Genomic DNA, 11,338 nt, shown 5'->3' on the forward strand with positions numbered 1-11,338 from the left:
TGTAAGCAGGAGGTTGCATGCCACAGATAGAAGGATGTCCTCCTTTAGATCATCCTTTCCATGTCCATCAGCACCAAGATCATATCAATAGAATGTTCTTGCTCTCTGTTCCATCTTCTAGAAAGGCCAGTTCTTCAGAGTAGGCATTCCATTGATGGTTCAAAACTCATGGAGAAAGGGGAAACTGCGCAGCCTCTCTGGATCACTTTGGCACTACAAAAACAGAAGGGCTTTCGGGAGCAGCAAGCAACGCGTGAGGAAAGGAGGCAAGCCAGAGAGGCCAAACAGGCTGAGAAACTGGCTAAAGAAAATGTAAGCATCTAAAAACTGACAGAAACGAAAAGAGCCTTAAGGGTATAATGTATTTTGGGTTTATTTCCCCTGGTGTCTTCTGCTAGCTGGGGCAATGAAATCAGTCAGGATAAACCAAAGTCCTGTTCACTTTTTGCATTAAATACATTAAACTCAAGTATGGCTCAGAGTCTAGAAACAGAGAAAGCCAACCATCTTCCTTTTGGAGGATGGTGGCTTAGAGAGATGGATGCATCCCTCTTCATGTCCCATTTTCTTATTTTCTTATTTTATTTATTAAATGTGCATGCTGCCAAACCTCCTACTGTAGATTCATCACAGCTTACAATACAGATGAAAAGAGCTTCTGCAATATAAGAAAAAGCAAAGAAACAACCTGCAAAAATAAGACACATTCCTTATAATACTAAAGAATCAAAGTCAAAGCCATGCTTTGCATCGTACCCTGAAACTTATTTATTGGGGAAGCCAAGGAGATGACCTTGGGGGAAATATTCAGAAGCTGTAAGGAAAACAAGAAGCTCAGAAGCATGCCTTGAGCCCTGGGAAAGGAGAAAGTATAAGGAAGAGACTCAGACTGGCTTACCCTGATTCTCTGGGGCAGTGTTTCTCAACCTTGGCAACTTTCAGATGTGTGGACTTCAACTCCCAGAATTCCCCAGAATTCGCCAGCCAGCATGTTGAAGTCCACACATCTGAAAGTTGCCAAGGTTGAGAAACACTGCTCTGGGGTAATAAGAGGGAGAGAAAGGAAAACGCAGGCAGACTTGCAAGATTGTGTTACTGTAACCTATCTCAGCGAAGTGTAATTCTAGTCTGTTTCCTGATCTGGACAACCTCAAAGGGCTGACAATTTATAATCAATGCAAAGCCTGCAAGATAGGTGCAGTTTACTCATAGTGATTAATGCTAGTCAACAAGCAGACTGAATATGGGATCAAGGGCAGTTTCTGAGTGGTCTTCAAAGGCATCATTATTCTCATTATTAATTCAATAATAATTTATTGAATTTGTTATGGCCACTCTCTCCAGAAGGCACTGGGTGGCTTTGCCAATTGAAAATATTGATAAAGATGTTCTGTAGGAAGAACAAGATGCCCATACACACACATTGCACTTAATAATTCCTTATGTTTTAAAGAAGTGTGGTGTGAGTTATAGCACCTGGAAGCCTGCAAGCATTTACAAACAATACTTTGCAACTACTCCTTTGTCCATACTTTCTACTTTTGAGACAACACGTATGAATATGCAGTGTAAATATATTAATATTTAACACATGTTTATACTGTTGCTTTTTTACATTAGGCCAGCATAAACAACCAGGCAGATAATAAAAGCAATAATATGAACAGGTCAAACATACTGCAAAAGTCCACTACCCCAGAAGAAGAGAAAAAGGTTGAGACAGCTACATCAAGATTCGAACATAGAGAACAGCTCAAAAAATCTAACACCCTGCCTTCATCTGTCACAGGTATGATTTACATTTTGTGTCACAATTGTGGCTGCAATTTTATTTCTGAGAAGGTTGACTATGTAAGACTCCATTGGTTCACCTTGCCTTGTATACTTCCAAAATACCAGGATCTTTCAAAGTACAGTTAAGGATTTTTGAACTTCTGTTAGGAAAACCAACCTTTCCAAGAGAAGTGATGAACAGAATTTTATCATCACAGATCTGGTGAAGGGACTCAGCTGTTCTCCCACCTGGAGGAATTTTTGTCATTTGTGTCTGCACACCCACCATGAATCACCCAAAGAGTAGGCCTTGTTTCAAGCCAGCCATTATATAACAATTGTATATTACTGGCTTAAAGGTACATGTGTGAAGAAAAAATACGGCCCATGGTCATTCCATACTGTAACTAAGGCCTAAGACAGGCTGCACTTGGGTTGAATTTATGAAAGGATAAATAGACAAACAAGGCTGAGACAGAAGATTTAGTAGCATACAAACTCAAAGTCAGACACCTTGGTCAAGAAAACAAATGACAGATTGCTTAAATTAAGAAACACAGGAGCATGTCTCATACAGAACCCTCCTGCTTCCTATTGGCTCCTTAGGTCACATGGTCTAACTGAATTAGAGCTATAGTTCTAGGTCCAGCCAACAATATGGTTATCATATTAGAGATTGGCTGATTCTACAGTTTCAATTATCCTCAGATGCAGAGAAGATGATGGCTGGATTCCGCTACCAATGGGTGATGTTTCCTACCCTCCCCAGCCAAACAAACAAAATCATCAGGCCAACAAGATACCATTTCCAATATTCCATATGATTATGCTACTCCTGATATGAAAATAGCTGAAGGAAGGCAGAAAGCAAAAGAGAAAAATCTGCCCAACTAAAACACTGAAGATACAGAAAGAAGAGCAAGAAACCAGGAGATATATCCAACTAAGCAGTGCAAAGAAATTGAGAATAATACTCAAATGGGAAGGACAAGAGCTTTAATGACAGAAATCAAGGGGACCTTTTGGGGGCATGACAAAAGACAAGATGAAAATCTACTGCTGGAAAAATATAGAGGTGGTACAAATATATGGAAGAACTGTAGAAAAAAGACCCCCAAATAACTAATACCTATGAAGGTGTGATTACTGAATTAAAATAAACAGTCCAGAGAGAGAAGTTAAATGGCCACTAGGAAATATTGCTAACAACTGTGGTAGGAAAGACTCACTTAATAACTTGCCAATGATTGAGAGGATTGAAGCTAGCAAATTACAGTGAAACACTGGTCTCCTACTATTAAAAGCAACCAATGCCATAGACTGGTCAACCCAGTTCTTATATAGGGTTACAGAGCTTGAAGATGAGGTTACATTTACATTTGACCATTGATAAAGAATTGTTTTGCAACTGAAAAAACATACAGATAGAGAGACACAAGGACATAGGGCATCCCTATATCTTGGAAGAGAACACTTTGTAATACAGGGCACTTAGCTTTTGAGAAATATGAATGCCAGTTGAGCTGATGGCTATTCTAACAGTTTAACCCTGGATCCCACACAACAAGGCTTCAGAAGTTGATAAAATACCAGCAAGACTGTTTAAGATCTTGCAAGACAATGCAGTTTATTTATTATTCAAAATTTGTTACGGCCCATCTCCCCCAAAAGAGGGGGAGTAAGTAGCAGTTAAAGTGCTACTTAATGGCTGTAAACAGTAATGCAAAACACAGCAGTGACCAAGGAACTGGAAAAGATACATTTTATTCAGATTAAAAAAAAAAGAGGCACTGCTAAAGAATGCGCAAATAATTGCACTTATCTCACATGCTAATAAGATAATGCTCAAGGTTGTGAAATCCCAAACTTTAATAATACATAGACAAGAGCTGCTAGATGTACAAGCTGGTTTCAAAAGAAGCAAAGACATCCAAGGCCACATTGTTAGCACTGTTGGAAAATGGAAAAGGCAAGTGTTCCAAAAATATTGTGGGTTTTTTTTTTTTGGTTTATTGATTATACTTAGGCATTTGACTGGATAGACCACAAGGAATTGTGGATAGACCTTAAAACATGGGCATACCATGCGAACTCATTTGCTTATTAAAGAGTGTGTATGACAATCAGGAAGCAACATTTATAACAGGATATGGAGCAACTAAATAATTTAAAATTGGGAAAGAAGTATACCAGGTTTGCATACTGTCACCTTATTTATTTAACATATGTAAAATATATCATGATAAATGTTGGAGAAGAAGAAATAGAAATTGGAATTGGAATTGCTGGGAGAAACATCAACAACCTCAGATATGCTGATGATACCACTAGTGGCTGGAAGTGAGAATGATTTAAGGAATCTCTTTTTGAAAGTAAAAAAGAAGAAAGGGCAAATGCCAGTTTGCTGCTCAGTATTTTTTTTTTTGAAAACCCCACTAAGGTTATGGTAAGAACAAAGCTAACCTAGTGGAAATAAGTAGAGAATAAGTTGACATAGTAATAGACTTTATCTTCCTAGGCTCAAAAATCCACAGGAATGGTGATTGTAGTCAAGACATAAACAGACATCTGCTACTTGGGAGAAAATAAAGTAAAATAATCTAGAAATATCATAGTTAGAGCAAGGGTAGACATGGACAAAGCTATCGTTTTCCTAATTGTAACATGTAGTTGTGAAAACTGGATCATCAGACAGGCTGAAGAAAGAACTGTGGATGCATTGATTTGTGCCACTGAAAAAAATAGTTGAGTCTACCTTAGCCTGCAAGAAGAACAAATCATTTAGAAATAGATGAAGCACAACCAAACAGCTCACTGGAAGCAATAATAAGGAAGCTAAAGCTTAAATATTTGGGATACGTAATGCAAAGATTATTGCGAAAGACCCTGATGCTTGGAAGGATTGAAAACAATTGAAAAAGGGGCTGTTAGAAGACCAGGTGGCTACATATTATTGTTGATGATATCAGCTTACAGTATAGGAACTCAAAGAAGCTAATATTGACAGAATCCTGGTGAAGTGATGTCTGTCAAATCACAAGAATTTAGAAGTGATGAACAACTGAATAACAAGCCCGAGTAAAAAACATGCATAGTTATTTGTATAGCCAGTCAGAGGATTGTCAGTGGCTTCAAAAAAATTCCTTTTCTGTTTATAGCCTATTTCTGGCTGAGTTACCTGCAGGCATTTTGTCGTACTGCAGTCAATGGCCAATGCCAACCTATCTTCATGAAAGTTGTGATGTCTTCTGGGAGTGATGCTTGGTTTCTTGCAGTTTCTATGCATAGTCAGAGATGGAAGACTATCAAAGACTGGATAGAGTTTAGACCTAAATAGATCATGGATTGGGCATGGTTCCTATTTTGGAGAAAAGAAGATGGAAGAATATGGAAGACAGTGAAATCCCACCCATCTCCTTCTCAGGTGGAAGCAAATTCCAGTCCAAACTTGCTTTTCTAAAGCAATAGGCATAGCCTGGATACCAATGTGGCAGATGGTTAAGGTGTTAAGTGACTATAAGCTATTACCGTAAGCAAATACTGTATGTGGTAGTATAATGAATAGGTTGTTCCATGAAGCTCACTGAAAAAAATGTCTCTAGATTATTCTGTTGCCTAATTATGGCTTCCTTTGTATAGCACCTAAATGGTGCCATTCAAGCTTAAAGGCTGATTCATTGATTAAAAAACAAGCAGTAGGTTTGGGTGATAAAGGCAAGAGGGAGTGAACTAATTTTATTTCATGGAAAGGCAGCACACAATAGGGAGGCCTACCTAAAATTGTATGTACTTTATATAATTTATTGTTGCTCTGCTAGTAACAAGATAGCATTAAATGATAGAGCTTATTCACATAAAAGAGCCATAAGCGTAAGAATGGTTTATTGTTGTGGAGGGGATAAATTAAGCACCATCATCTATTCTTATTCTATAAGATTTAGGGCTGAATTCTGCTTTGAAAGGCAACCTTTCAAATATCAAAGTCAAAAATGCTTCGGATGGCATCCAAATGAAGGTAATCTCTGACCAATTAAGTAAAGATCCTCTACATACAACAGCTTAGTGCTCTGCCTAAAATAATGTCATTGAACCATTTGCTTCTCTCCAAATCAGATGAACAAAATAAAAGGAAAGAGGAATTCTGTATTCTGTGCAATCGTTTGCACAGCCTCAAATGAATCAACCTGCACTTCTTCCTAGAGCCTCTGATTCTGGCAAGAATTCAGTGTGTGAACCTCTTTAATCAATGAATGAATTTTACTGCCTGTTCCTATTAAGATGGGAATAATCTATATATGGAATTTTGCATAGGCATCTATGGGTGGAGCAAGAGGGGAAGTGATGTTCATGTTTCATACTTACATGTACTGCATGATGTCATCACATTCATCTTACCACTTTTTGATCATCATGGCTAGCTCTGGGTGCTATGAAATTCACTAATGAAAACATAGCAATGAATTCCACCCAAATATGATCTTCAATCTCAGTGCCAAAATTGATATGGAGCACTGTACTGTTGACAATTTGAATATTTTGAAAAAAAAAATTAAATGTACTTTTTAAGATTTTCCAATATATTTTGAATATCATGAATAAAAGGTTACAGAACTAAAATGCTAAATAAAATAGTAAGATAAATTGTTTAGTAGGTGTGTTAGAACAATACAATTTAATTTTTCCATTAAGAAACTGACATGTTTCATGTTAAGTCATAAAATAATAGATGCATAAGGCTATACTCTTGGGCCATGATGATATATTTCACCTGGTTTCTAATTATCCTTTTTTTGCATTTATGCAACTTTTAAAGCTAATTAGGTGGTCGCCGCACTGCCAGGGCACCAAAATGAGTGCTGGGGGGGGGGGGGTTACCAAAGTGGGCGCAGAATCCATGTTTGCCCTGGGTGACATAGACCCTAGTTGCGGCCCTGAGCCAATGATTTTCTTATTGATAATTGATAGGTGTACTGGTTAAAGGCACTGGAGTAGAAATGGGAAGACAGTGAGTTCTAGTCCTGCCTTAGGCACAGTCACCTGGGTTGGGCCAGTTGCTGTCTCTCAGTTGCCAACAAAACCGCATGGATTTGTCAATGTACAGTAACTGCCAGGAGCCAAGACTGACTTGGCACATAAATAGCTGCTGACCAGTTTTAAAATTAGCACATTTTGGAATATTTGCCTTTGAAGGAAATCCATTTAGTATAATAAGGAAGCAGTTGTCTGAGCTCTGCTATATATTCCTTGAAATATGGCCCTATTTTAAGTGTTGTACTGTCATCTTCAGAACTTTTAGAGCAGGCCTGCAGACCCTCTGGCCCTCCAGAAATTGCTGAACTACAAATCCCAGCAACTTCTATCACTGGCCATATTCAGTGCAGCTCTTGAGAGCTGAAATTCTAGAACTTCTAGAGGACAAGTTCCCCATTCCTAGAAAACAAAAAATTAGTGAACATAAAAGATGCACCACATCTTCTCAGGTAACACTTCATGTCTTCTGTAGCTTGAAAAGGTATTGTTTTTCATGATAATGGACAGTTTTGAAGAGACAATGTGATCTCTGCAAAAAGAAATTTCATTGAAGAGGAAATTTAGTTTGGGTGGCAAATGATGGTTCTAAGTATTGGTGCTACTGGAAGTGGGATAATTTAAAATCTCCCTTGCAAATGCTATCTCCTAAGAGTTCCCAGCAAAAGGTAATGATGCTCCTCCCAGTCAGGCTGAACTTGTAACACCCTTGGTCTGTTCAGTTGAGTTCTAGCTTTTTTCCTATGGATTCCTCCCTGCAGCCCAGCCCTCTGAGAAAGGGAAAGGAAGGTGCCTTGAAACTTCTGGCCCAAAGTCCAGAACTTAACAACCCTTGTGCCAGCCCTGAAATACACTGTGGCTCCACAACCAATTTGTCTTGCATGTGGGAAAGGTTTAATGGGAAATCCCCCCTTTAACTAAATGAAGCCAAATCTCCAGATAGAACAAGGAGTTTCCTGCAAAAGACTGGAAAACAAGGAAGCCGCAATCATATAGGTAGAGTTCAAAATGAAATCAAGAGTCAGCATAGGCAATCCAGTTACTTATTACCTGCTTAAATAAGCTTGGGCATTTCTGCACATGTCCAGGGTCCACTGTGAATAGTTGGAGAGGAATCACATGGGCCTCTTGCACAGGTGTTGTTAAGCAAGCTTCCCTTTTTCCTCCTTTCTTTTCCCCTTGAACATGATCTCCATTTTAAATGAATGGAGACGTGATACCAGCCTCTTGGTGGAAACTGACTGCTGTTTTGCCCAGTCAGCAAAAGACTCCATCATCCAGAATCTTAGCCAGCAAATAAAAAAATCATCTATTAGCTTCCTGCCTTCCTACTGATCCTTGATGAAATTACAAAGGGACCAGCTAATTTTCACTGGTTGTGTTATCATATACAAAAAAGATCATATGGGAAACAAAACATGATTTATGTTCATTTAGGCATCTCAATATGGGGTCAGCTTACCACTTGCTTTGAGAGACAGACTTGTGTCATACCCCAAAACCAAGAATGTGTCAGGCAGACTTTCAAAGCTGAAATTCAGCCAAGGTAGTTTTGCTTCTCTGCCAGTTAATATCTGGCCCCTTAAAGTCCATGTTTAGGCTACTGGATGGAAGCCTCTCCCCCACCTCCCAAAAAAAAACAGCAAAAAAGGAAGGCCAGCAAAAATAATAATTACAGGAAGAACACACGGCAAAAATATTCCCTAGTTTAGGTTGCTTCTGCCTTTCAATTCTAAAAGTCTCTTATCAGCATGGGAAGGAGAGCTGTGCTTCAGGTAATTTTTATTATTTTGCAGAACACCTTAGCTTCTATTGACTTGGTGATGCAAAAATGGAACCACAATTCTGTGGTTGTTTTTCCCCAAGCACAGATTCTTGTGAACTTTGCTCTCCACTTCGCTTCCCAGACGACAGCAGCAAGGTCTGTGCTCATGGGAAGCCAGGTTTAGCGCAATGCAGACTTCTGCAACGGTAGAGTAACAGAGCTTTCCTTTTCTTCCTCCTCCCACAGTGGAGATCACCGATTCTGTTTCATCGCCCCCCCTGGCTAAGGAGGTCGCCAAGAGATTCTCCACACCAGACGCGAACCCCGTTTCAACCGAACCTGCTTGGCTGGCCTTGGCGAAGAGAAAAGCCAAAGCGTGGAGCGACTGTCCTCAGATCATTAAGTAAACAATGCTAGCCCTTGAGCTTTTCTCGTGTGGGACAGGCATCTCCTTTTTATTAGCATTCTCAAATGGCAAAACGCTCCTGAACACATTTAAGCGCATCCTCTGACGAGAGTCCTTGAACCCAGAGTCCTTGAACCGCTGATTGTTTTTCATCTACCTAGCAGAATCTGTTTGGGGATCAAAGGCCTTTAGAAAAATGCTGCAGGCAGAGCACTCAGGAGCTCACTTTTAAAAAGACAGGAATGTTCAAGCAGGTATTTGAGTTTCAGGCCAGTTTAAGAATCACTGCTTCAGTGTTATTGGATGTCAGCTCCCCAGTAAAAACGTATTTTACTTGGATATTTTACAAATGCCACTCAGGTACAGGAATGGGAAAGATCAGCTTCTGCCATAGTTACAATGAGAGAACTTTTATTAATTTGCCTTTGATCTAGTAAGGATGACTCCAGGAATAATGAAATGTAATTTGGGAGCGATGAAAGCACCAGTTTTTTACCCTAAAGAGTATTTCCTGAAGTTTTCAGTTTTGAACAGGGTCATGCTCTTCAAATGTATTCAATGATTCAGTAATTAACATATTCAAGCTAGGCTACACAAAAGATTCCCCTCCTGTATTTCTCTAAGTGATTCTCCAAGCCATGAACAGCCCATGTGCAAATTGCATGATCATATTTTCATTTCCATTGTATCCAGAAAGATATTAATGCAAGAATGAATTTTTATTTATTTATATACACACCCCATTCCTTCAGGAACTCAAGACATCTTGTCTTTTCTTCTCTCCCCTATTTTATCCTCCCTCCCCCAGACAGTAAGAACACACCAAATAAGTAGCTCAGTCGTATTTGGTGAGAAGTGTACCTGGATTTCCAGTCTTAATCTAGACTCTTTACACTTCATTCCAGTAGGATGTATACTGTGTGTTGCCGGGACCATCATTCTGTTGACCAAACTTCATTAGCAGTCTTCTCTTCAACATCTGTGCCATGATGCTGCATTTTACCTTTGCAAACCATCACCACAACATTTCTGTTAATGGCCTTGGGTAAAACAATGTAGCTATTGTGTTAATAGATGTTACTTTTTGTACTGGTCAAGAAGTCTTGGATCTGATTTCAGATTATGGAATTGGTTTACCTGGGGAAACTGAATTGGGACTGTCAAATTCCAGCCAGCTACTGGACAGCAGCAAAGATACAGAAACCTCTTAAATCTTTGCTGCTATCTCATAGACATCTGGAGCCTTGCAGCTAAGCTACGAAAGCCTTAGATTTGAAAAACTAATTATAAGAGAAATGTAATCTATTTACACCTAAGTATTTCTGCCCATTAAAACCTGTATTCCTAAATTATAAACCAGTTATATTTTCCAGTTAGACTTTAAATTGATCCACATTTAAATATTGTGAGAATATTCTATTGCACTAAACTTCGGATTGTTCCAATGGGTAAAAATTGATTCAAACAGAATTAGAATTCAGAATTTCTGTTTCTCATAACTGCAAGTGTTTTAGAATTAAAACATTTAAGATAGAAAGCTGCACTCTGTTAAGCTACATTCTCATTCAAGAATCCGCCCCCAAACCCCGCACCATGTAGCTTTGGTTAGATTGCAGGAAAATACTAATCTAGGGAACAGTGTGAAAATTGCAATTTTGGTCCAAGACAACCAGACTGATGCAGTTACTAAACAGGCATAGAACTACAGAAGAAAATGTCTGTTGTATTTCTAGAGAAGCACAAAGATGGTAGGTTTGATAGTTGAGTAACTGTCACAAGGAAAATTATTCTTGTGGCCATTGTCACTTTGGGTATTTTATGTAAATTCAGGACATAAACATTCTTTAAGACTGACCTTGTTTCAGATCAGGAAAGCCTATTAGGAATATAGCTTAAAGGATCCATTTAGGATCTCCTAGTAACTGAGTAAATAGAGCCAATGAGGTGGTTTGAAGAATGAAAAATGATCCTTTTTTGCCATTCAAATAAAGCAGTGAAGGTTTCATCCAGTGAGGTATGCTAAATCCTTGCTCACCTTCATGGCAGCTCAGTGATCTTTAGGATTGTAAAATGTAATCCTCTGGTTGTGCATTTCAAGCACAATTTGAGTTTCTTCTGGACTTCAGTCTTTTGTTCACCCACGATTTACTGATTTCATCATTGCAGACAATGTAATGGTTGACCAGTTGACCCTAGGAACAGTTCCTACTGAGTATGTTACAAATAATATATAGTAGAAATGGATGCAAACTTAGTAAAGGCCTGCTCTGACCAGCGTAACACTTCCCCACCCCCAAGGTGGCATATAGTATATTTACAAGCATTTTAATGTGAGTACACTTAATGTATGTATCAACATGCACTTG

General features: G+C 38.8%; 1 protein-coding gene across 2 annotated transcripts in view; it reads left to right on the top strand.

The window, feature by feature from the left end:
• CRACD (capping protein inhibiting regulator of actin dynamics) overlaps positions 1-9,076 on the top strand; it is a 120,703-nt gene extending 111,627 nt beyond the window's left edge. For both annotated transcript variants that reach the window (XM_063309987.1, XM_063309988.1), the window contains 3 exons: positions 122-312; positions 1,621-1,789; positions 8,813-9,076. In XM_063309987.1, coding sequence (XP_063166057.1) covers positions 122-312; positions 1,621-1,789; positions 8,813-8,973 — 521 coding nt within the window. In that variant the 3' untranslated portion in view covers positions 8,974-9,076. The remainder of the gene's footprint in view (positions 1-121; positions 313-1,620; positions 1,790-8,812) is intronic.
• Positions 9,077-11,338: the final 2,262 nt, after the last annotated feature.

This window comes from Candoia aspera, chromosome 8 (genome assembly GCF_035149785.1).
Source record: "Candoia aspera isolate rCanAsp1 chromosome 8, rCanAsp1.hap2, whole genome shotgun sequence".
NCBI lineage: Eukaryota > Metazoa > Chordata > Lepidosauria > Squamata > Boidae > Candoia > Candoia aspera.